Here is a 27,470-nt window from a genome sequence, read left to right on the forward strand (position 1 = left end):
CCGTTGTTTGCATATTACTTATACATGTTTACATCTCTTCTCCAGTGATCTAATGGTAGCAAGCGCGCTCATACTTTTTTTTCTGCTGCTGCTATTTGTTTCAGATGGAATACAGAACAGTGGAGAACTTCACCAGTAACAGACTTTCTTAAAACCGACCTGAACAGCCTTGGAGAGCTGTTGTGTTTGACTTTGGGATGAGAAGGCCAGTGATCAGCAGATACAAATTTTAACCCACCTCTTCATTCTAATATTTGTTTATGCTTTGTATTATGTAACTTTAATTCCCTCTTCTACAAACTAGTCCATTTCTTAAAGTGACAGCCACTTACTGGATAAGGGCAGAAAATAATGCAAACTGCATCCTTTACTGACCATTATTAAACTACCAAAAGAGCCTACTTCCATACAGCATGCAAGCATGAACTTATTTTTTTTCGAAACAAGGGACATGTGAATAAATTGTAGATTCAGAAGGTGGTTAGAAGGCAGTTACTGAGTAAATGACTCCATAAACTTTCAACTACCAATTCAACTGTTCATTGATGGGGATGTCCCCACCATCTGTTCGAATACATTTACAAATTTCTGTATTCTTCAGAGATGACAGAATAACAGAATCATAGAATGATTTGAGTTGTAAGGAAACCTTAGTGATCATCTAGTTCCAATCCTCTGCCATCTAGGTCTGCGACACCTAGGGACACCTTCTGCTTGACCAGGTTGCTCAAAGCTTTGTCCAGACTGTCCTTGAATACCTCCAGAGATGGGGCAGCCACAGCTTCTCTAGGCAACTTGTGCCAGTTTCTCATTGCCCTCCCTGCAAAGAACTGATTCCCAATATCTAATCTAAATCTACCATCTCAGTTCAAAGCCATTCCCCCTTGTCCTATCCTACATACCCTTGTGAAAAGTCCCTCTTCAAATTTCTTGTAGGCCCCTTTAGGTAACAGAAGACTGTTAGAAGGTCTCCCTGGAGTCTTCTCCCTGCTGAACAAGCCCAACTCTCTCAGCCTGTCTTCACAGGAGAGGTGCTCCAGACCTCTGATCATCACGGCCTTCCTCTAGACTTGTGGAGCAGGTCCACATCCTTCTTACACTGGGGGCTCCAGAACTGGACACAATACTGCAGGTAAGATTTCACCAGAGCGGAGTAGAGGGGAAGGATTACTTCCCTCAACCTGTTGGTCATATTCCTTTTGATGCAGCTCAACATACAGTTGGCTTTCCTGAGTCAAAATTATGGCTCTTCAGAAATAAAGGAATTCTGGCAGAAGGACACTTCTGAGAGCTGAGTATCAGTTACTTAGACCATGGTTCAGTTCTGCCAAAGCCTACTTCAGAGATATAAATCTCTGGTGGACTGAGAGCCTGGTGACTAGCAGCACCAAGCCATCCAGAAACTCTATGGCAACTAGAGAAAAGCCTTAATTTCTTCTGTTATATGATGACACCAATGTTTATGTGCTCACCTCCCACAGGTTGACAGTTCTGCTGTATCACATTGTTTTAAACTTTGTTTGCCAAGAAAGCGAATTAATTTCAGTTTTAAAAGCTGCACAATGAAGTATATCTTAAGAAGGAACTTGTGTTTTTAAAACTGTCAATGAAGTGCATTAACAAGCATTTCTAATTACATACTTCTACATAACAGTTGCTGTTTCTTCAGCTGTTTATGTAAGAGGTTTAATGAAATTGACATATAATCTAGAAATAATTATCCCTGTGTTTTATTCTTTTTACCATAATATTTTTTTGTGCATTTGCTTTGACTTCAAATAGATCATGGCTTTTGTGATCATGCTGTGGGCATACAGAGGGACATCTGCATGTGTCTCTGGTATTCCCTAGAAAGTCTGAAGCCACTAACTGACCAAAGACATAAGCTTTAAAATAGTTCAATAAACCAAGAAGTTTATTGAACATCAGATACCAACCACAGGTGAAACTGAGGGGAAAACAGCACCTTAAGAGCAATCTCTATTAGACAGGAAATCCTCATACAAGAGCTATATTTTTAGTAACATTAATGCTGGAAAAAGCTTGCTTGTATTTCACACCTTATCAAGAAAAAAGTCTAACAATGAAACATGAACCCAGTGCAAAGTAGATTTTACTGGTTCAATGCTTCCATAAATAACTGTTAATGCAGATGGTGAATAAATTCCTTGTTTTTCTTTACTTCCCTGGGCTTCGGCATTACAAGGGTTAAGAACAGAAATAGCCACTGCTATCCACTGAAAAGTCAAATTAGATGACTTCTGAGTCAGATAAGAAAAAAGGCTATAGTGGAAGCTACTGTCATCACTTTTATATATCCTATACCAAGAGCTACTGTAGCCTTTCCTTGCAGGATGAACCACATTCCATCATGCATTTAAGTTTTCTTGGAAAACACTCTTACATTAACATGGTCCAGTTTTGGACTTTAATGTGGGAATCAGTCTGAGAGAACATACTAATCTCTAAGAATAACAAATGTACTACATTTGAAACACCATGATCTACTACTGTGTACAAGATTCAAGTTTTTTCTTTGGACAATGTCCTGGGTAACACAGAAGTTCCTGAAGAACAGCAGAGTTCTCATAGTTGATCTAACAATTTGTAGTAGTGAGATGCTAAAACCCTCTTTAAATCCATGACCAAAGGAATAATTTTTCTGGTGCCTGTGTAAGTTCAAAAATCAGCTTATTTTCTTGATGTATCTAACAAGAAATCTTGCTACTTCAAAGGCATCCCAACTCCATTGTGCTGATTATAAAATTAAATAAATAATTTTACATCAGATACTTAGACTAATTTTTTTTTTCACTGGTAAGAAAAACATTATGTGCACGTAGGCATGGCAAGTCAAACCCTAGGATGCTGCCTGCATGTAATTAATCAGTGTGACTTAAGCAGGGTCAGCATCTGGCTGCTTTTAATTTAAATGCTTTATGGGAGACAGAGGAGTTGAAAGCTGATTTGTTTATGTCAGATTTGCAAGCCTGCAACTAGCCAGCACCTCTAAACAGCCCTTCTACTTTCCCATTCCATTCACCATTTATTATGACGAGGTGATAAGTATTTTTTGATTAAATTTTTTTTTTCACTAGAAATGACTGGTTTGTGCAAAAGAAAAAAATCTTTGAATAAGTTGGGTTTGAACTCCCAGTGATATCCTGCAGAAAGAATGGTGGAAGATGATTTCCAGGTTGTCTACTAGTGCTAACAAGCAAACCACCTCAAAGTCAAAAGACACCTAGTGTTCCTAGATCTGCAGATCCCAAGCCACACTTCCACACAATGATGTGGACACAAAACAACTGCTTGGATATTTCACCTATCTTGCTTTTCCCAGATTTCTCTTTTGTGGAAAATTTCAAAATTTCTCCTTTTCCTTCTGGAATGGAAATCAGAAGCTTAGAGGACTGCTGCAACAGGAATGTGCCAACCAGCTCTATTTTTGGTAATCTGAAGGTCAAGCACTTATTTTTTTACTTCAGACTGCAAAGAATTGGAGAATGCTTGTCATGTGCTAAGCCTTCTGAAGATTTGCCTCTTTCTTGGGGGCAGTAAATGCTAACCTGCATCAATAAAAGTTGTCACTGCCCTACTGAAACAGAGCCCCTCTCATCTCTATTCTCAGGGCTGTCTGTCTAGTTAGACTGAAGCAATTTCAGGCAAGAGAAGCGTGTGAGGGCAAAGTATGCTCTGTTACTACTTAAAATCTTGTCTGTCAAGAAAACCTGAAGTCCTATACAGGTTCTTAAGTTTAAGCCTGCAGGTAACATCATATTCCAGAGTTTCTGAGACTGGGGTTTCTTTTTAGGCTTAACACAGCACTTCCCATATATTAAAAATAGCTCAGTTATAACAGTGTCTGACCTTGTGGTAACAACACACTCCCTTGTAAAATGTGTGAAAATGTTTAGAGAGGAGGCATTTTAATATATTAGCTGTCATCACAGCTATTGAACTATTCACTCCTTAAATCTTAATAAAATGTGAACTGTTTAGGGTGGGAAGAGGGTAGCAAAAAGCTGTGTTTTTCTTCCTGTCACAGATTAACTGTACATCAGGGTTATACTATCATACACAAGCATGCCACATTTAAGGGAAAAAAAGCCTAATGCTAAAATTGCAAAATTTTCAAATTCAAATTAAAAAAGTCTAAAATAAATTGCAAGACTATTAATAGAAGTTGTGAATGTAGTGTATTCTACACTGAATTGACAAGTGCTTAAGAAAAACTTGAAAAATCAAAATCAATCTTGTATTTCACAAAAACAGTGTTTCCTCATGTTTCATACCATATATATCTTTTGGATAAGTGCAGTTCAAAAGGGGTAGTAAGTACAAAGCAGTTACACCTGCTAGTTTTATTTGCGCTGGGAAATTTCTTTTAATGTTCATGAGAATTTCACCGTATAAACATAATTCCAGGTTCCTCTCTCTAAAACTGCAACATGTCGGTTGCAGATGCCCAGGATACAAGAGCTCAGACTTCCACACCTGCATCTCCGAGGTGACCCCAGAAGTTCACTGTTGCAGTTAGACCTTCCTCATTGTAAAAGGAAAGGAATCAACAACAGAAGCACCCTCTCCAAAACGCTACAGTAAATGGAGTCAAGAGGGTTATCTCTATCTCCATCTTGTGACAGCAGAGAGACAGCAGGCAGTAGCAATGCGATAAACACAGAGTCTGCACTTCACGCAAAGGCAGATGCAAATATATTTAAATTGTGACCACTGCCAGTCCAGTACAAAAAGCCAGAAATGCTGCTCTGACCTGACTACAGCTTGGAAATAACCACAAAGACCATTATTTTCCATCAATCTCTTCTTCCCTCTACAAGCAGCACCTTTTTCTGACTCTGAGCCTTAGCTCCCTCCTTTCATCACAGCAGTTTTGCATTAGGCAGAGATAGCACTTCAATTTGATCCCTCCAAAACTTCATCACTGCATCTGGTCTGGCAATACCACCAAGTACGTGGCTTTGACCTGCATTCCCTGGACACATCTGTTTCAGACTTAAAGGTAGGTTATAAAGTCTGTGGGACTTCATAGAAGACAGACTTACTCCTGCAAGGAAGCAGCCTTACAAGCTTACTACATTGCAAAACAATCCTGATTTGGCTCATACTGAGCAACCAAGAACAAGCACTGTTTTTGCAAGGGAGTAATACAGTCATACTTAAATCATGTAAATATAATTAGTACTTCAGACTTACAAAATCATGTCATCTATTCATAATGTCATACAGAAGACTCTTGAAAGGAAACAGGTTGTTTTTTCCTTACCCTGATTTTTGACTCAGCTCTCTTTCACTGTTGAGAAACACCATTTCCTCCTTTATTTCTCGTTCTGTTTCTATGTTATTTCTAAGTCTCCGTTGAGAATTTGATTCCCAGTCACCGTCATCACCAACCACCTGCAATGCATGTGTTCCTGCAGTGCCCAAACTCTCGTCCTTGGTAGTCAGGCTGTTTGTAGAAGAACAGTTCTCATGTTCAGAAGACTTCTGAAGGGGAGTTTCTACCTGAAATTCTGCACAAGTGTCAAGTATCGATTCCTGTGCTACAACAGCTGCCAGCTCTTCAACAGAGTATTCAGACCCTGATTTTGGCATCTCTGATTTTGGCTCAGAAGAAATTTCTTCAGGCACTATGTCACTGACTTCATTTTGTCCCAGTATAATCCAGCCTTCATCTTGCCCACAGCTTTCCTGTGATCTCCTTTCATCATCCAGTTTTTGAGGCACAACAGAAGACCTTTTCTTTTCTGAAAGAACAGAGTCCCATTCAGTCCCACAAACAAAGTGATCTTCCCTTTCATTTGTAATGGAGATTGGCTGAAAGGTATCCAAGTAACCTGGTGAAAAGCCATCCTGAGTTTCTGTTTGTTCAGCTACATCAGCTTCTTGAAATGCAAAATTACTTTTCTTTCTTTCAAGGATATCCTCTGTTGAAAGTGTACTTTCTTCCTCAGTAACAAGGATGTAATCCATCTCCAGTGAAGTTGGATCCTGGTGCACCTTCACATCTTCCTTATCCTCTGCACTTTTCAGGTCAGGGCTCTCAGAGGAATTCCTCAGCATGTGCTCCCTACTAAGCAGGGAGTCAGCGCCAGCTTCTAAACGAACAGGCAAACAGAAACTCCTTTTAGTTTTTTAATTACTATTTTAGTCAGCATGATTTCTTTAAATCAGTACAGTGAGATAAAGCTCTTCTCAGTTTTATTTGCTCTGTTAATGTGTACTTGAATTTTATAACACCATCATCATCATTATTGTTAAAGATTACACATTAACACTGCAATAATTTCTAAGGGACAAATGATTCTGTGTCCCATATGATAGGCTCTGTACTAACAACAGAAATAATGTTCCTACTTCAGTGCTTAAAAGCTTTAGATGTGTCCAGAAAACTGATGCTAGAGGTCTTCCCCAAGTACAGTTTTGTACACCTGGGAGACACACGAACTTAGAACTTCACTGAAAGCCTAATCATTCAGCAGTAATACTCCAGACATTTCGTTTTTCTTTTGTCCTATGAACTTGCTCTGAAAAGCATGTTTTCTTACCATCAGGTAATCTCTTATCTCCACCTGGCGGTGAGTCGAGATCTGTTGTTTCTGCTTCAGATTTTTCTGTTGAAATCTCAGAAGCTCCTGGAGTTACTTCAGACTCAGAGAGTGAAGATGTGTGATTTTCCTGAAGGCACTCAGTGGGTGTTTCAGGCACCTGATCTTTAATGTTGCTGTCTTTGGTCATTAGAATGCCTTCTGCACCTTCTGAAGGAGTTGGCAGTGGTAAAGGTTTTTCAAAAGAAGCACTGTCACACAATGGCTGCTGTACCAAGACCTCATCCTTTGCACATTCTCTGCTGCCAGAGGGCTCAGCATCATAAGCTACATAGGATGGTGGGGCACATATCACTGGTGACTGGCCACTGGGCATTTCCTTAAACACAGGAACATCATTTCCAATTACATCTACAGATTCTTTTGCTATATCATCAAACAGTTGATTATCTGAATTGGACTCATGGCCTTCATTACTACCAGGCAGAAGGGAGTTGGGAAAGAATACCTGTTTATCCTTGGGTTCCACTTCTGATGCTTTACTGCCTGCTGCTGTCAGTGTGTTCATTCCAGAACACATGCTTGCCATGACAACAGTTGCTGATGTGTTCCTGGTGTTATGGTCCACACTTGTGTCAGATTCATCCACACATTCTTCTGATATGTCTAGCTCATCACCAGTTATTGCTGTATGGTCAGTATTAGAATGTTTTCGAACTTCGGTTAAGGCACTCACTTCTTTTATGCTTTGTTCTGCCCTTTCAGGTAGAGTGAAATCCATGGGAACCAAATGCATTTGAGAGGTTACTATTTGAGCTGTATCAGTTGGTGTTCCTCGATGGCTTGCAGGAGTAAAACTTTCATGGAACACATCTTGCAGATCTAAGGACCTCGCTTCTAAAACTTCACTGGTAATTTCAGCCGACTCAGTTGCATCAGTAACAAGTTTACTTTCTAGACCATATTCTTCCAAAGTTGCAAGTTCAGAAGGCTCCTCAGTATTAGAAGAGACAGGCGGATAGGATTCATCCATCTTTCCCTGTTCATTGTCCTGGGGGCTATGACTTTTAGCATGTACCTCTATTTTTGAATCATAATCTGACTCTTTACTAATATCTGACCATGTGTGAATTGGCAGGCTATCTTTGTCTTCTCTCTCCACCTCAACCTGAGAAGATGGGATAGAGGTATGCTTAGCTTCATACTCCTGGCACAAATCAGGACTGCTTGATGCCTCTGAACTATTGTCTTGGTCACAATGACTTAATATATCTGGATTTTCACCATCGGATTTCAAAGTGACAGTCTTCTCAGCGTTAGTCCACAGGTCAGGTTCCACTGAAAACAGCTGATTACTTTCTTGTGTGCTATCCTGTAAAATATCTGGGATAAGTGCTGTTTGGGAACCTAATATATTCCACCCTGGACTGGACTTCTCTGTCATTTCATATGATAAGTCTTCTACAGTGAAAGGAACTGACAGGGAGCTGTGCACTTCTAATCTTTCATAGGTGTCCTCTTGTTGCTCTTGAGGAATGAAACGTGCATCTCCTTCACTGTCTTTTGGTAGATCCAGTACAGCGATTTCTTGCACTGACGTATCTGGCATACCTTTTTCCTCATCTGCAAAAGGATTCGGTGGAGTCAGCTGATTTTCCTCATCTGTAATAAACAACAGCTCTTTCAAACCCTTTTCTTCTTTATCCAGTATGAAAGGATCAAATTGTTTGAGCTGTACAGTATCTTGATTTATCTGACTATCAGGAATACTTTCATTTTCCTTCTCATCACAGTGTAGAGGGGGAGGCTGATTTCCATCATTATTTGCAATAGTGAAATATTCTTCTGCTACTTCTTCATCTTGTAAAGGTGATCCCCAGGGGTCCTTACTATATACCAGCTGGTTTGTTGCCGCGTGACTTGAAACAGAATACTGATATTCCAATAGCTTTTCTTCAGCAGGCTGTGAATTCCACCATTCCAAACTGTCATCTGGAAAATGAAATGTTCCTACTGTGGATTTTGGATCAGTTCTTAAATCAGTTTCCAATGATATATTCTGCGTATCTACAGCTTTTGAATACCCTTCTTTATCACAAACAGCAAAAGTCGGTGTAGTATCTTCATTCATTTGATAGAAACACGAGTCTTCTCCACTACCTGATTTTTCATTGAAAATACTCACTTGTTTTTTTTTTTGAAGTGTTTCCCAGTGACCTAAATATTCAGGAGTCAAGTCTTCCTGCAATGCTTTCCTAGCTTTAATTGTTTCAGGATTTTCATTGAAGATGCCTACCTGAATCTCCTCTCCCACCTTAGTTTTTGCATCTGTATTGTCTTCATTTGCTTCAGGACTTGTTCCACTGGGTGGAGAACAATTGTCTCTAATTTCAGATGCTTTGTGCTCTTTGTTTTCATATATGGAATCTTCATTACTCACTTCTGGACATGCCTCTGAAGTCTCTGAATCCTCATTTATGTCAGGACTTGATAAAGAAGATACAGTATCATCATCTACATGGGCATTCCAAAAATCTAAGCTTTTAGGAATTTTGTTCTGCTCAGTGCTTGTTTCAAATCCTTCTCCGCATTCATTGACAAATTCTTTCCTTTTAGAAGCATCTTCAAGATTTTTGTTATTTTTGATATCCCACATACCCCTACTTCCTTTGTGGAGACTGGGAACTGGAAAGTCTCCCCACACGTTCACAGATGCATCACTTAAATCAGGACTTGTTCCACTTGAGTGTACATAATTATTTACTGAATCACTCCACACATTATCTTCTTCCAAATAACTTTTGATCTGTATATCCTTTGAAAGGCTACTTGTGGTGTTTGCCATTTCAAGGGCTTCACTTGCCTCAGGACTTGTTCCAGGAGATTGCAAATCTTCACATGGCTGTGAATTCCAAGCAGTTTGGAGAGAACTGTCATTAAGCATTACACATGGCTCTCCAGAAAGATTACTAGCAAGTTCTAAATCTTTACAGTTTTCATTTCTCCCAGAATCTATTTCATGTGAAAATGAACTTTCCATCGAAGACATATATGTAATGTCAGGAACACTGACATATCCAGATGAAGGAGACTTCTTAGAATCATCTATGACAGATTTTTCATGAGTCCTATTCAGTTCTGAGCTATTTTTGAAAGATACTAACTCAGTATGGTTAGGAACCACTTCGTGCAAGCCCTCTTTCACTTCTCCTAGGGCTTCCTGTGGTGGGTCCGTCAAAGGAAGTGAAGTGACCAGGCAACTGTCACTCTCTCCAGAGTCATTCCAGACTGAGCTTCCAGGTATTTTAGAAGAATTATTTTCAAGATTGTCATTACCCTTATCAGAAATTTCCATCTCCAGACTTGTTATATTTTCTGTCACTGTAGTCTCCTTTTCAGCTTTCTCAGCAATAAGCTGTGATGTTTCACTATAATCGTAATTTTCTGCTCTGGGATCATCAAAAGTTTCATACTCCCTGCCTTCCTCAGAAACACTTGAGGAATATTCTACATTATTCTTCAACAACTCTTTCCTTTCTTCCTGACTATCTGGATTGCTTTGATTGGAAAATAACTCATTCTCTGTGATGAATGCTTCCAAACTAATACTATTCCTCACTTTTTCTGGGGAGCTGGGAACTTCAGTTTTTGACATGTTGTCTTCCACGTCTGCATTACAAGAAGATTCACTGTCCTCCTGCACTGGCTTATGACAAATGTCACTAATCATTTGGTGTCCATTTGTCTCGTCTGTACTCTTACATTCCTCCTTTCCTTTCTGAGAGATGACAATGGCATTGTCCCAGTCTTCCTCACAACCCTGCTCTCTCTGTAAGCTCCATGAGTCCAGCTGCTGCACTGAATCCTGTCTATCCAGCTTTTCATCAATATCAGCAGAATTTTGTTCTGCCTTTTTATTACGTATTTCACTTCCTATGTCACATATTTTCAGATCCAACCCATTCCCAGTATCTGAAGTGGGTGTAGATGTGTCTGTGTCTTCTACAGGAACACTGCTCACTGTTTCTACATTTTCAGCTGCATTCTGTCCAGTATTTAATTCATTCTGTGGTGGTGATAAGTCATTCACTGTCTGATTGTATAATGGTGTTATTCTTCTGTTTTCTGATACAGAAAAATTATTTTCATCAGTATGTATGTCAGCTGAAAAACACTGATTAGCTGTTTGTTCTGAATTAAGAAAAGATTTAGCAGAGGCAGAAAGAGCAGCAATTTCAGAATTTCGTTCTTGTAACTGTGTGGCATTATTTAGAGGAGTGTCCAAGATGTATGTGTTTTCAGCATTTGAAAAAGACATGTTTCTGGGACATAATGGTTCCTTATTTCCTTTCTCAAATACTTCTGGCTCAGCCAAATTTGGGCTTACCAATTTATCAATAACCATTTCTTCATTAAAATCTTTGTCCTCATTTTGTCTTTCATCTTCCACATACGTAGGTGATACATATGAATCAGACGTTGAGTAATTGGTGTCTGGCGGAGAAACAACTAAATCTTCACCTGCATTTGATGAACTAAGATCTGAGTGTTTATACAAGAAGTTATCCTGCCATGGCACTACTACTTCTGTTACTTCCTTCCTTATGTTTTTATCATACATATTCCAGGTGTCTATATTTTCAAATTGTTTTGGTCTATGTTTAGGGTTACCAAATACAGCTTCTTCCTCTGTTTGCAGCTTAGAATTATTTTGCAGTTTGTTGAAAACAGAATTTGTATTTTCAAGTTTTCCATATTCTTCTACTGAATAATATCTTTCTTTATCCCAGGCTTTTGGAGATATCTGGATACGTGGATTTTCAGTCTCATTGTCCACTGTGATTTCTGAAGAATCTGATAAACTAGTTTTTGATAGGGCCCATTCCTCAGGAATATTCACTGATTTTTTTTCTCTATCCATTTTGGTCATGTTCCATACATTTTCTGAGGCTGTAGCAATACCTCCTGCGTCAAACTTAGTCCAGACTTCATAAGAGTCTCCAGCTAGCTGAGTACTTTTCCCTTCACCACTACACCATGCATCTGACATCACAGGTGTTGGCTGACTGACCTTCCATGGGTAGATAAAGCTCTCTGGTTCTTGCTTTGTCTCTTCTAAAGATGCAGTTTGCAAACATGAATGTTCACCATTTTTCTGTTGCACCTCATTGTTCCAATTATTTTGCTTAAAATGATTATCCCACAGTCCTGCTCTCATTTGCTTTGGCTGTTTTTGTTTTTGGAGGAATACAGAATCTGAGGCTCTTCTATCAATATGTTCTCGTAGCGAGGGACTTTCTTTACAATCTTTCCATAAGACAGGGCTCTGAAATACAGATTCCTGCTCACTTGAACTCCATATATCAGCATTTCTGGACTCCAGGTCAAAGCCATCCCACCAGCTCCCATACCTAACACGAGAAGGAGAATAATTTGGGCCATCTATTTCATTAATTTTTTTAATGACATCTTGTGGGAAAAATAAAGGCTGACCATTATCTAATGGTGAAGTTTCTACAAGACTGTTCATGGGTGTTGGTGGAATTCTGGAATCAGCAGATTTCAAAATCTCTGGTGAAATGGAATCACCTTCAGCTAAATCAATCAAACCTGAAGTTTTCTCACATACTTCTCCTGGATTCTCATCAAATTCAGCTAAATTGTCTTCCTCATTTGTTGTCATAAGTAAGTCAGTTGAATAATTTGCTGTAACACTTTCCAGTAGGTTTGCCTCACCAAGTTCTTTTTGCATGGCAAGTTGTTGTCCTTCTGAGGAATCACTATTAAGGAAATAGTCATCTGCTGGGGAACAATCAACAGAATGAGAAGAAGACTCAGATGGAGCTGTAACTGCAGGTGCTAGATCAAAATTGAAAAGATCAAAGTTATCACTATTGCCTCTAGATTGAGGGCTTTGTTCTTCAGCTATTACTCCTTCAGGAATAGGGCTATAGGAATCAAAGCCAGGCAGAAGACTGTGATGGGAAGCAGCACCTTCTGCAACAGGGCTATCATCACTAAGGAAAACAGAACTCTCCTTTGAAGATCGACTGCTTCTAATGGTAGCCAATCCACTGTCTGGACTCACAAGGTCTACATTAACGTCAATGTGGGCTTGCATAGATCCATTTAGATCTTGAGGATTTTCTATCAAATTGGCAGAACTGGGCTGTGGTTCTATATCAGAACCATATAACTCCATAATACCAGAAGATCCTTGTGAAAGCGGAGCACTTCCAGCAACAGCTTCAGTAGAAGAAGTTCTGCTGTTTGATACCATTTCTGGTTGTCTTCTATTTATGACTTCCTTAACTAGAAGAAAAATTTGACCACAAGTCACCAAAGAATTTTCTTGATGATAAATGATAATTTCGTCACATCCACATTCTAGAGGATCCAGCTCCAAACAAGGATTCTGACTTTCTTCTAATTCACAGCAGATCTGTTGAAAAACATGATGTTTCAAAAGCCATTGCAATCATGAGCATAAGGGAACATATTGATTACTTCACTGTGTAACACAGCCACACCTATCTATTCTATGCCATTTCACTGTAACAGCCTTATTATGATCAGCAAATAGATAAAGTATTAAAATATGAGATCAACACAAAATATGTATTATATAATTGGTCAGAATACTTACTTGATATTATACCATTTGACTTTCAAGTTCACTTTTCATTAGCAAAAGGAAATCCAAATAAATGTTTAGTTGTTGCCTTAAGAAATCTGAGTAAAATATGTGAAGGTACATGAGAAAAGTACTTCAAGAATGTATTACAGTATTATAGTATTATAAAATAAATAAATTTATATTCACCTTGAAAGCAATAGTCATTTAGCCACCTGCCCTTAAATCAGAAGTTATTAAGACTGAGAAAAAGGTTAAAAAAGTTGCCACTGAGATAATTTGGTGAGAAAACCAGTAGTAAAATCATCAGGGGACTTGAGCACCTCCCATATGAAGAAAAAGAGAAAGTTGGGGCTGTTCAGCCTGCAGAAGAGAAGGCTGCATGGAGGCCTCATAGCAGCCTTCCAGTATCTGAAGGGGGCCTACAGGGATGCTGGGGAGGGACTATTCATTAGGGACTGTAGTGATAGGACAGGGGTAACGGGTTGAAACTTAAACAGCAGAGGTTTAGATTGGATATAAGGAAGAAATTCTTTACTGTTAGGGTGGTGAGCTACTGGAATGGGTTGCCCAGGGAGGTGGTGAATGTTCCATCCCTGGCAGTGTTCAAGACCAGGCTGGATGAAGCCTTGGGTGACATGGTTTAGTGTGAGGTGTCCCTGCCCATGGCAGGGGGGTTGGAACTAGATGATCTTGAGGTCCTTTCCAATCCTAACTATTCTATGATTCTAAAATGGACAGCCCCTGGCTTTGGATCAATGAACATCCTACTAATAACTTGGTTTCATTTCAGAGCTTAAATTTTTTGGCAATAACATACACATAGATAAGTTCTGCTTATTACCGTTTACATTTTTTCACTTGTCCCTCACTGCCAAAGACTCATTTGTGTAGATCACAATACAAAGCTAAGCCAAAATTAGTGAAAAAAAACCCAAAAGTTTGTCTCTTTCTGTATTTCTCATAACCATACACTTTTCTATTAGTCTGGTTTGAAACAATCATAAATATCAGAATTTTCAGTTTGTATCATCTAAATAATGCAGCTGTTTCGAATATCTACTTAGCTGCCAGCCAATTGCTGCTTTTTGAGCCCACTTAAATACTCAACACTTAGGTATATATTGCTTTAAATAAACATTTTTTCAGGAAAGATGTTATTTGATTATTTTTCCAGGTACTTACTTGATTGCTTAGCTCTGAATTTTCAGAGTATACTGCTATTTGTTGTTTTGTTTGCTTCTCCTCTGACAAACAGTTGGCCAAAATGACAAGTACATCAAACCCGTATTTCTCTTTGAATGCTTTCAGATCACCAACAAGATTCCTGTGCAACATGCAGTCCTGAAACATGGTAAGAAATTAAAAGCAGTGTCAGTGTCTTTTCCTTCCTTTTTCTGTCCAAATCTGTGGTGAAAATAGCCAGAAATGTTACTAAGCATCATTGTCTGTAACTGGCAACAGAATTTCATTCCATTTAAAAACAGATATGGACTTAAAAAAATAAAAATCAAGAGCCTTTTATTTTTGAAGAACACTAAAATTCTAAATGTAGGTTTTTGTCTTCTTGAAAATAGTGCTTAAACAGATTTCTTATTTGTTCCTGGCACTTGCTTTTGCATAGTTGCTTAAAAGTACTGGGCTACTGCTTTTTCTTGAATAAAACCCCTTTTTTGCTTAAAAAATTAAAAAGCTTTATGGAATTTGTCATAGCAATATTTCACTTAAAATAACAGATGTTAAAATAATAGTATTGAGGTACAAAATCATGCACTCAAAAGAAATCACTTGTGCTAACTTGATTTATGCATCCATTCTGATGTCACATTGTGATTTTACCATGGATTATTCCTTTAGGTTCCTTTATTCCTACTCTTTGAATTCTACACAAGTCTTCAAAATAATAACCCTCTTCATAATGACAGATTAAGGTAAATCAGACTTAAAATCTGTGTAAAAAACCTGAATATTTTCACACTCCCCACACCAAATACAAGGAGGTAAACACTGCACTTGTCATCCCTATTCTCATTTATACTTGGATTATCCCTATTTGAATAATCAATTTTGCAACATAAAAGCAACATCTTTCTCACATGGGGATGTCATGCACAATGTATAAATGTTTCTCTTCAGTCTTCAGGTCTGGTAACGGCCAGTGAACAAAGTTGTAGAAATTTTATCTTCTCCTTTACGTTTCTGCTATTTCTATTTGAGATAATTTTTTGTCATCTCTTAGCTAATAGTTCTTCTGATGCTGCTAAGCTACACTGGCCCTGAACAAACAACAGTTCATCATGAACACAACTGTATATGCAAACTGGCATGTTATTCCCCTGCATCTGTCTCCCACCTAATAAATTACTGGTTTGGTTACATATATAGATAGATACTATTTATTAATCTACTCAAATGTGTCCACAAAATGCATCTCCCTTCCTGTAAGTTAAACCAAACAAAAATCTTTTTTTGTCAAATGTTTTGGAAATTGGTTCTTTTCCAAGATTAGAGATGAAGTTCCACTTTGTTGTTCACACAGCAACTAAAAATCAGTTTTATGTGAAATTCATGCAGATTAATGCACAAATGAAAGTCAGCTGCCAGTTTAAGACATTAAGACCTGAAATCTGAAAAGGGGGTTATGGTGAATAATTATATTGAATAAGGCTTGAACATCCAAACCTGTAACATTTTTCTAAAGACTCAAGTACTAGTTATATTAAAAAAAGCACCAAAATGTGCTTAAGCATGCAAAAGTTACTTCAATTATCCTAGCAGATTTCTAGTTGGAATAATTAAAATCTAAATTTCTAAACCTTAGTTTAATTCTACCCATCACCCCAAATAGCCATAAAGTTTACTCCCTTCATAAGCATTCAAACATTCAAATAAATAGAGTTGCAAACAAGAAACACTTATCAATAACCAAAGACTATATATTAAAAGACATGGTAGACATAAGGGACTCTTCCACAAATTTGCTAACCTAAGTAAAAAACCAGAATGTTGCATGTATTGTAAATGCTAACAAAAACCAGAACATTTCCTTAAAAAAATAAAAAAGCTAATAATTTCAACAATTAAGTTGCTAAATTCTGGATTAATTACAAGTATTATAAAATATGCTGCTGATGAATTAGTGTAGTAAGAAATACAGTAACACACAGCCATATCATGGCAAAGGTCAGGAGCTGTTCATTTCTATATTACTTATCCTCACTTTATTACAATGTGCTGGCTTAACTATTAATATTTCATAGTGTATGGCAGGTAAACAGCATATGTAAACATTATTAGTTTAGCTGTCATAATGCCCTCTAAGTAATCTATAATGAAAAAATATGGACTGTAAGTATACTTGAAATAAATAGAATCTAGTAGTACATGTATCTTGCAAATGTGCAGTTAACAGCAGTATGGATAGTGAAGCAATATAGTGCCTTAGCATTTGTAATAAAACTGTGTATTTATTTTGTCAAAAGTGTATAAACAGTTTATGCAATACTACAACACAACAATATAGTGAACATCCTGAAATGACAAGTATTTTTTTTATTCTCCAGGTAAGCAGAATAAAAAGTTTAAGAAATCCACCTCTGAAGGATTTTTGAATATGACCTGTTTAGTTATTTTGTATTTCTGTTGAGAAATACTATTTTATGTAGGTTGTATATTGTTGTAAAACTTCTTTCTCTAAAACTTGGGTATTTTATAGGAATCTCTTTTTTAAGTGATTAGTTAACAACTACATTTGTGGATGATTATTTAAAAGAAATAAAAACTACAAGAAATACCCAGAAAATGTGTAACTTCTCCATCTGTAGCAACACTTTCTGATTCATGAAGACAGCAGCCAATTACCCGTGATCACTGTAAATGTACATTGCACACAATTCTGATTCTTCTAAGCTAACTGTGTCAATATTAACCTGACCAAATTAAGAACAAACTGTCTCTTTTGTTCTTCACACTCCTCACATGGAGAGCACAATATGGCTTTTGTCAGAGGTGCTCCATCATTTTGGCTCAAGGAAACTGTCAGTACAGTTTGGGATTCGTTATTCATGGGCAGATACCCTGATGGGTCTAATGAAGCCTTTCTGCTGACAACTCATTTGCTAAAAATACCCAACCGCCACAAAATATAAATGAGGAATATCACTGCATCCCATTACAATTTTTACAATCAAAGCAATTATCACAATACAGAAGTCAACACATACTGCTTCACAACGTATTCTCTTAATATTTCATGGTCACTACTTCTGCATTCCAGTTTATTTCTGTGTGATCACTGATAAAACTTTATGATATACTCAAATTGCAATATAATAGAGTAAACACCAATGTTATAGCACACATGCAGAGCTAACAGTCTGTGTGCCATTTGTTGTAAATCCAGCTAATTACAAGAAGCCCCCTCTTTTAAAAAAAAAGGGGGGGGGACAGACCTGAAAAACACTCAATTGCTTACAGAAGTTTCCAGGTAAGGTCACTAAAACTGGGAAAAACTGAACAGTACAGTATCTGTAAGACTCAAGAAACACAGAGATGTATATTCACAATTTTACCTCTTTTTTATCAACACCATTGGTGGAAACACTCTATTCAAAATTCACCCTATTTTCTGTAAGGAAAGATTGGACTTTTCTGCTATACATTTCAATCTACCAAACAGCAGCTCTGCTGGTATTTATCAGTCTCCTGAAAAGAACAAAAACAGCAGCTCATTCTGCTTTCTTTGTGTTGCTGTCTGAAGTTTCCAAAAAGAAATAGGTATTGGGTCCCAAACTGAAGAACGGGAGAATGGGCATTTGAGAGCTTGTGGGTGTGATCCCAGTCACACCTTATATTTAACCTTAGGCATCCTATGAAACTTTACTTAGAAAGAAATTTAAACAGAAAATTAAAAAATAAAATTATGAAACACTGCATACAGAATAAAGTGATGACTGACGGTTTAGCACTAATCTTACTCCCTTTACTGTAGCTGATGGCTGTGTTTTACAGTCTATTACTTTCATTAAATGCAAAATACTAAAAAAAAAAAACAACAAAAAACCCACAAAAAAAACCCACCAAAAACCCACCCCTGAAAACCACTCCAAACCAAATAACCAAAAACCAAAGAAGCATGGATTAATCTCTAATAAAAGAAATTATCCTACTTTGTTCAATGAAAGTGTGTTTAGCTGGGAAACAGTGCCTTTTCTACAGCACAGGTACATCTGATGACAGTGTGTCTTGATTCACTCTTCATGAATTGAAATTACAGCTAAACAAGTTTTACTTGCACATGATACAGGTACAAATTCCGCTTGTTCTAATTCAGGCTTGTCCATTTTAACCTGTGTTTAAGTAAAACTTACAAAAATGTTCACAGTTTATGTGCATTTAGCATAACACGTAATTTCCAGAGAAGACTGAAAAGTCTCAACTCATTCATAACATCTGTGGAAGGGAGGGAAATTTTCTCAGGTAAACAGCCAATCTTCAGTTCAATTACTGCATGTTTTCGGAGCTAGCTGAGACAGCTTTGAATTTAGCGGCTGGAGTACAGCATCACCATGTATCTTAAGAGACATTATTATATCCACGTAACATAAGGATATTGTAACAGCCCATTTGGCTTAGAACATCTTTCCTCTGGCTGGAATACCTGTCTTCAGCAGTCATCACTGCCACCCACCTGAAGAAACACAAATCCATAAGCAAGGCAGCCTCCCCTTACTACTGAGGTTACAACTAATTGCCTGAAATATAGCAGTGAAAAAGGCTCCCTGCTGTTGGCGCAGTCTGTGCACATACACTCAAAGAATGTAATAGATCAGAAGGGCTGAAGATGAAGTCATGTTAAGGCACTGCCGCTACTGCATGAGATAAACATTAAGTGTGTAGTCTGAAGACATAAACAAACATAGGTAATGATGTACATACTGTTGTGGTGTGCACTGGAATGACATAGTTACACTAGACGGCTGTGACCATAAAACCTAGAAAAGGTTTTGCTGCAGAACAGGAATCAAAGATGGGATATGCATCATCTAGTGAGATAAAGGTGAATGCACTTATTTATTTCCATCTTCAAGGGAAGAAATTCAAAGCACCTGAATTTGTCTCATTGTTAACAGATGTTTTCTCTAATAAGAAAATCATGACTGACAAAGATAAAGCTCCCATTTCCCAGCATTTTTGGCATTTGAAGGATAACTAGTTTGGAATTGTTAAAAACGCATAAACACAGCAAAACATATAGATGTGATTTTCAAGTTTAAAGGCTTAAATACCACCCCCTTTTTCAAGTGTGTCTTTAAAACTCTGCCTCTGTAAAATAATTAAAGGGACAAACTAGAAAACTCACAATCTGAATGTTAGTACTTTTATGTAAGTAGGGAACTACAGCGCAATGTACTTGAACTGTTAATATGTACTCCCTCTGGGTCATTTTAAAGGCTGAATTAAGTATGTACATATTTTTCTGGAGCAAACTGCATGGAAAGGAAAGCCTCTTGTTTTGAAACCATGGCTATGAGTATCAAAAGCCTAAAAGTAAAGGAATCCAGGGATCTGCTTACACACACTTATAAGCAAATAGCACCTGTAAAAATATGCACAAAATATGTAAAAAATTAAAAGGAAAAAACTCTATACTACAGTACAGTAGATACAATTCAATACATTAGTTACCTCAGAAACTTAAGAGAAAAAGACGAAACACTATTTTTGCATCTTACTAATCAATAGGCCATGTGGACATAACTTACGATATACTTTTTCATTCTCCTTTAAATTATTCTGTTTTCTGATCCTAGGTTAAGAACTTCCATCTGTTTTTTCCATAGCTTGTAAGTCAATTAAAAATACTGAAAAAGAGACAACCTACCACTTCAGTTACAAGGTTCATTTAATCACATGCAATATTTGATTTCACTGTTGACTGATTAGCAAGCAGTAACAAGCAAAAAGCTGACTTGCCAGAGTCATAAATTAAAACACAAAAAACATCACAACCACATATATACTAACCAGGAATTGCTTATCTTAGCCAACTAAGTCTCAGGTGTAAATTTACATGTAATAATTCATACCTTACAAAATAAGTCCCATGCAAACATGGTAACACAAAAACACTTTTCTGGCTGTCAAGAAAATTTCAGGCAAAATTAATCAACCATTCATCCATTCAGGCTCTTTGCATACCCTTTTGTCAGAGAGGGAATACTAAGAGGTTTCTTTACTCTTCCACGCACTCATTGCAATGGTTTGTAGAATCCATCAAGCCCAAGTTGATTTATTGAACTGTCTCTAGCTCAGCAGTATAACTATAGCAAATGAACTGGTAACTTCTCAAAAAACAGCAGTGATTCAAAAATATCTGGTTTATTTAATTCCTTCTAACTTCAGATTAGCAATTTCTTAAAGGCACTATCTGCAATTTTATGCTGGCATGTTTTATTTCAATTATTATTTTTTTTATTTTGTGGTATTTTGACATTCAACAAAGGCTTTCTGATATACAAGTGATGTTAGAATCTACCTAAATCTTCACATCTTCACACAAGCTAGTATGCTTCTATTGATAGTCAATAAAGCTTTCAAATCTAAATATAATACTCCCACATCCTTTTATGTAAACCATCTTACTCATTACACTATGAATACTGAAAAATAATTGCCCACTTAAAGTCCCCACCTATTTCTTTAATTACACAGACAATTCTGCATGCATATTCAACTATTTTGTATTTATCTAATCCCATCACTAGTAACGAGAATTGTTATAAAAAGTAGTTAAGGCATAAAACCCAGATATGCCAAGTTGTTTGAAACACTGTTTAAACACGGATTTTATTGCTAAGCATCGTCCATTGAACCCCATGGAACACATTTATCACTCACCAGCTTTTGCATTTTTATTCATAAAGATATATGACCTTTGCCTATTAGATTTCATTAGCAGGGCACCATACAAGGCTCCTCTGCAGATGACAGGATAGAAAGCTAAACAACCTCGCCTGAAGGATTTGAGAGAACAAGCCCATCTTCAATCTTTGTCCCTGGGAGGCACTTCTAACACCTGCCAACCACAGCACTATCATCATAAAAGCATTTAGAGATTTATCTTCAGGCTGGTGATTATAAGAGATAATTTGTTTGGAGTATGGATAAAGTTGGTCTAGCATAAACAAACTACAAGCTCAAATTATACGACGAACCTCATTAACTATTGATTTAACCACTGCAAATCCATGAACAAATGTTTCAAAATGCTAATTCTTTCTGCAGATACAATCAAGGAAAAAAACCAAACCAAAATGGCAAGGCAGAATGGTGAACTATTCTTATGTGCAATTTTAATGCTTGCAGGTTAAATTGGAAATGAAGACTTGCTTCATCATTAACACAACAACAGTATACTAATGCCATTTTCCATAAACATGTACTTTTGTCTGACAGAAGTACTGTATCTCTTTAGTTGCTGTTACTATACAGGAATGAAACAATGCTTTCTCTCCTACTTTCAGGAACATTTTTTTCCTTTGGAGATAGCAAGACTAGATGTACCATTAAAACTACTATCAATAGCAAGAAGCTAGCAATATTGTAAATGGATATCATCACAAGCAGAAGGTCTGAAAAATTATATATACATTTACACGTTCCACATTATACATATCACATATGTCCTCTGTGCCTATAACGAGAAATAACTTTCTGCTAATGTTTAAGAATTACTTCCACTCAAGCTAATAAATCATCAGTCTTCAGCCAACAGCATATTTAGAAATAAAGTAGCATAGTCCTGAAGGCTTTTTTTTCTTTTTTAGATTTTAATGCAATGGAAGCCAACCCTGCCCCCTCTTTGGTGAAGGACAGAAAAATGTCGAACTCCATACTGCAGCTCAAAGAAAGCATCAAGCAAATGCCTCCACCTCATCTTGGGAAATGGCCTGGCAGAGTTCCACTGCACCATGTCACTGCAGGGGGATTGTACGAGGTGACCTGTGAAGGTCCCTTCCAACCCAAACTATTCTATGATTTTATGATTGATTCTATCATTCTGATTCTATTATTTTATGTCTTTGCCAGTATCCCTGTTCCTTAACACCACTATGTTGAAAGGAAAACCTCATTTCTTTACAGGAAGTAGAAGGAAACCTGCAGTTCTTCCTTCAGTGTGGCGTTCTGAACAAATCATTTGATGTGTCTTGTAGTTAATAATAAAATACCAGTGTTTTTAATGGCAATATATAGTGTAAAACCAGCAAAAATCTCGTGGATGGAGCTCAAAAACTTTTATCTAATGCAGTCAAAAGAGGAGAAGAAACTTTGAAAGCATTTTGTGGAACAATATTATGTCTCAGCATTAATTCCTTCTAAAATGGTATTTAATGAATGGTATTCTAAAATGGAATGGTATTTAATGTAAAATAATTAATCAGTTAAAAAAAAAGAAAAAAACAAAACCACAAACAAACAAGAAAAACACAAACAAAAAACCTCCAAAAGAACAAGCAAACAACATAACACAATCAAATAAACCAATGAAAAAAAAAGAACACCAAAATCTGCTGTGGAATACTGTCTTTCAATCCCAGGGTTCATCACACAGCAATGCAGCAATGTGGAGAAACTCAAACTTTTCTGTTTTCTGGTTCACTTACCAAAATTTAAAATCCCTTCAATCTCCTTCAGTTGGTTAAAGGTTAAATGGCAATTTTAAATCTCAAGTTGCTGACTTTTTTGTATTTTAACTATTAGTAATTACTTTGCTAATTTATGTAAGCATCTCACAATCTTGCTACAGGAATAAACCACAGTTACTTAATTGTAAATGATATTTCACTCTATTTACATATATAGGAAAATTATTTTGCAAGATAATTAATATAGAATAAAAAAAATTGACCATTTTTATCAAGACAGGCCCATCACACATCCAGGTTCGTGCAGAATCCAAGCCTCTTTTCCCATTAAAAATCCTGCTTTGAAAATGATCAGCTGATAATATATAAAAAAGTCAATTTTTGCAGGATTCAGATTTATAATTTTTAACATATTCCAAGTTGCTAATGTGTCAGGTTTGGATTATTTAGTCAAATTTAATTTCGTCAAACTGCTATCTTGCCTGGCTGCCCATGCTGCCTTGTTGATATGGAGTAATTCTCATCTGGTATACAACTGGAGACAAAAAGTAATTAATTAATTTTCTACTCATTCAGTTCACCTCTCTGCTAAGGAAGCTGCACATCTGCCTGAAGGCACACAAACAGGGATCAGTGTGTTTTCAATGGAACTGGCTTTAGTCTTGTCTGCACCATCTGTTTCTGAACAGGAACTGGGAATTGGACAGAGATGATCAAACACTGTACACTGAACTTTGCCACCAAAAATATCCCAGTCTGTTCACAAATAAGAGTAGCAATTCAGTTTCTTGCAATTCATTTAAGTTTTCCTGAAGATTCTACTAATAAGCACTTACAGTTATGCAAGCAAATTGCCTTCAGCAACTCATTTATTAAACAGTCAGTTCCTTCACAAGAGATAAAAGAAGTCATTACCAACACAAGTAAAAGCAACATAAAGCAAAGTTCTTCACAGATGCCTAGCAGTGGACACACACTCGGTTACACCAGGCAGAAGTTCAGCTGTGACACCCTTGTCTTTGTTCCACATTTATAGTAGCCAAGACAGAAACTCTTACCATAGGGATGGTTCAGGTTTCCAAGAACAAAATACAAGCTGTGTGTAAGGCAGATTTTAGAGGACAACTGGCAAGATCAAGTTCTCCAGCATACATGTTTTATTCAGGTTGTATGCTTCAGAAAGTTATGCCTTGCTCTCTCTAAACAACTAAATGTGAAAAATGAAAAAAAGTGAAAAGCAAGACAGTACCCTGAACACACTTCAAGGCACAGGACTACTGCTTTTCTGACACAGGCATGTAAATCTAGTTTTACAACCATTGGCCCTCAGGGCCCAAAGCAGCTGGAATACATTTAATATGGTTCGAATTTTACTTGATACTTGCAAGGAACTCTCAAAGTTTAGAAGAAGTTTTGACTTAAACTGTGGAAACAGAAAAAAAATCTTTCTGATTGCTAAAATACAGTAATACAGGGATTTTGTTGAGGTTTGTAAATAAAAATGTGAAGTTTAGAAGAAATTTTGAAGAAGTTTAGAAGAAATTTTTACTTAAACTGTGGAAACAGAAAAAGAAAATTCTCTTTCTAATTGCTAAAAAACAGTAATACAGGGATTTTGTTGGAGTTGGTAAATAAAAATGTGCTCTAAGTTCCAACATTACAGGACAAGTGGCATGCAAAACCATTATTCTCCAGTATGTTCGGTGGGCAGGCCAAATAAATAGCTTCCAAAACCTCTATTTGTGCTGATCACATTAGATCAATACTGCCTCTGCAGCTTAAAGCAAGTTTAAAACAGGCCTTACCATAGAATCATAGAATAGTTAGGATTGGAAAGGACCTCAAGATCATCTAGTTCCAACCCCCCTGCCATGGGCAGGGACACCTCACACTAAACTGTATCACCCAAGGCTTCATCTAACCTGGTCTTGAACACTGCCAGGGATGGAACATTCACTACCTCCCTGGGCAACCCATTCCAGTACCTCACCACCCTAACAGGAAAGAATTTCTTCCTTATATCCAGTCTAAACCCCTGCTGTTTAAGTTTCAACCCGTTATCCTTTGTCCTATCACTACAGTCCCTAATGAAAAGTTCCTCCCCAGCATCCCTGTAGGCCCCCTTCAGATACTGGAAGGCTGCTATGAGGTCTCCACGCAGCCTTCTCTTCTGCAGGATGAACAGACCCAACTTTCTCAGCCTGTCTTCATATGGGAGGTGCTCCAGTCCCCTGATCATCCTCGTGGTCCTCCTCTGGACTTGTTCTAACACTTCCATGTCCTTTTTATGTTGAAGACACCAGAACTGCACACAGTACTCCAAGTGAGGTCTCACGAGAGCAGAGTAGAGGGGCAGGATCACCTCCTTTGACCTGCTGGTCACGCTCCTCTTGATGCAGCCCAGGATACAGGTGGCTTTCTGGGCTGGGAGTGCACACTGAAGCTGGCTCATGTTCATTTTCTCATCGAGCAACACCCCCAAGTCCTTCTCCGCAGGACTACCATGAATTTCCTTTTTGCCCAACCTATAGCTGTGCCTGGGATTGCTCCAACCCAGATGTAGGACCTTGCACTTGGCATGGTTAAAATTCATGAGGCTGGCATCAGCCCACCTCACAAGTGTGTCAAGGTCCCTCTGAATGGCATTCCTTCCCTCTAGCGTATCAACAGAACCACACAGCTTGGTGTCATCGGCAAACTTGCTGAGGGCACACTCAATTCCGTTGTCCATGTCAGTGACAAAGATATTAAACAAGACCGGTCCCAACACCGATCCCTGAAGGACACCACTCGTTACTGATCTCCAGCCAGACATTGAACCATTGACCACAACTCTTTGAGTGCGACCATCCAGCCAGTCCTTTATCCACCGAGTGGTCCACCTATCAAATTGATGACACTCCAATTTAGAGACAAGGATGTCATGTGGGACAGTGTCGAACGCTTTGCACAAGTTCAGTAGATGACGTCAACTTCTCCACCCCTGTCCATCACTTTTGTAGCCCCATCATAGAAGGCCACCAAATTGGTCAGGCAGGATTTTCCCCTAGTAAAGCCATGCTGGCTGTCACCAAGCACCCTGTTGTTTTTCATGTGCCCTAGCATGCCTTCCAGGAGAATCTGCTCCCAGATTTTGCCAGGCACAGAGGTGAGACTGAATGGTCTGTAATTCCCCGGGTCATCCATTTTCCCGTTCTTGAAAATGGGGGTTATATTTCCCTTTAACTGTTGGAAATTACACTCCAAGCACTAGTGACTCCAGCTAGCACAACTGACAGTGCCTGCATCATTACAGCTTTTTTCCAAACACTTAAATCTGTCAGGTAAATTGTATACCAAGACTGTTAATACAGTAAATTAGATATACATATTTAGATATAAACATCAAAATAAATAAATAAAAAATTAAACAGAAATATATAGCAGGTTAATGGCACATATCTGAGTTTGCCACAGGCACGTCATGCATAGCTGTAATGGCTTTAAAAATATTTGTTTTCTTTCTACTTCATGAATGCAGTCATGCATTGTCACTGAAGCATCTTTCTAACATAGGAAGGAAAAAAGCAAGTACTTTTCAGCAATGTGAAAGCAAATTTTAAACTAACAAAGCAAGCACCTTATTTACTAAATTTTGTACTACTACCCATTGACAACAGTAGCCTGTTGATAATCCGAGTTTTCAAAATCAAGATTTTGAATAAAATTCTTTTAAAGTTGAATTTGTGTTGCCTGAACATTGAAGTAAATGCAGTAGACAGTGTGGCCAAACTGTTAATACACTTACAGATAAAATGTACTTAAAAGACACTCAAATCTATCCAAATTAATGGAACTGAAGTAATTTATGGAAGTAAAAAATATCTGCCTGAGCACCTTATTAATTAGGCCTATAGGCAAGCCTTTCTTTCCTGCTGGCTCATTTTTAGAATAGTAGTCTTACTTCAACTTCTGTGAAATTGATGTCTTTAAATTCAGAACCTTATTTATTTTCTGAAGCTATTATTCAAAATGTTAACATCTAAATGAGAAAGCTGAGCTCCAAACAGCATCCAGTCTTCTTTCAAACCACAAAAATAATCCATGTGGAATGACACAAGGGCTTTACCTTTCCTACACTGTCCACTGCAAAACCATCTATTGCTGAGTGCTAGAGAGAGGCACATACTGGAATGTGTGATATATTATCACAAACATACAGTACCTGATAAGTAGAAAAGTCCTTTTAACAACTTGCATGTTAAATTATACAATTACTGTATTACTCTAGTTTTAGCCCCTTGCAACTCTGTTAAGACAAAACCAAATAAAGAGTGGTATCACAGATCTACAGCTCTTTTGACGAAGATACTTGTAGCATAATCCTTAACAAAAAGAAAATCTTAAGCCCAAATCTTTAAACCCAAAAAAGACGTAGTGGCCCAGAGCTAAAAGGATGTAAAGACACTTATTTCTCTTTACACTAAAACGTGTTCAATTTCTGTTTCTCCCTCTTACAAAAGGAACTGACAGGCTCTGCTATATGCTTCAGCAGAACAACAGAACAACATTCTTATACGAGGTGTGTTTTACCTCCACCATTGTACTTCCACCAGGAAGGAGGAGTGGTGACAGGAAACA

The 27,470-nt window shown here is 37.6% G+C and overlaps 1 protein-coding gene across 6 annotated transcripts in view; it reads right to left on the reverse strand.

The window, feature by feature from the left end:
* PRUNE2 (prune homolog 2 with BCH domain) overlaps nucleotides 1-27,470 on the reverse strand; it is a 137,907-nt gene that overhangs the window by 77,004 nt on the left and 33,433 nt on the right. For 3 of the 6 annotated variants that reach the window (XM_031054399.2, XM_031054398.2, XM_031054397.2), the window contains exon 1: nucleotides 5,288-5,999. In XM_031054399.2, the coding sequence (XP_030910259.1) occupies nucleotides 5,288-5,994 (707 nt within the window). In that variant the 5' untranslated portion in view covers nucleotides 5,995-5,999. Of the gene's footprint in view, nucleotides 1-5,287; nucleotides 6,120-6,569; nucleotides 13,012-14,388; nucleotides 14,548-27,470 lie in introns of those variants that run through there. The other 3 variants (XM_031054395.2, XM_031054396.2, XM_031054394.2) reach the window with 2 other exon arrangements.

The sequence above is a fragment of the Melopsittacus undulatus genome, chromosome Z (assembly GCF_012275295.1).
Source record: "Melopsittacus undulatus isolate bMelUnd1 chromosome Z, bMelUnd1.mat.Z, whole genome shotgun sequence".
Lineage (NCBI taxonomy): Eukaryota > Metazoa > Chordata > Aves > Psittaciformes > Psittaculidae > Melopsittacus > Melopsittacus undulatus.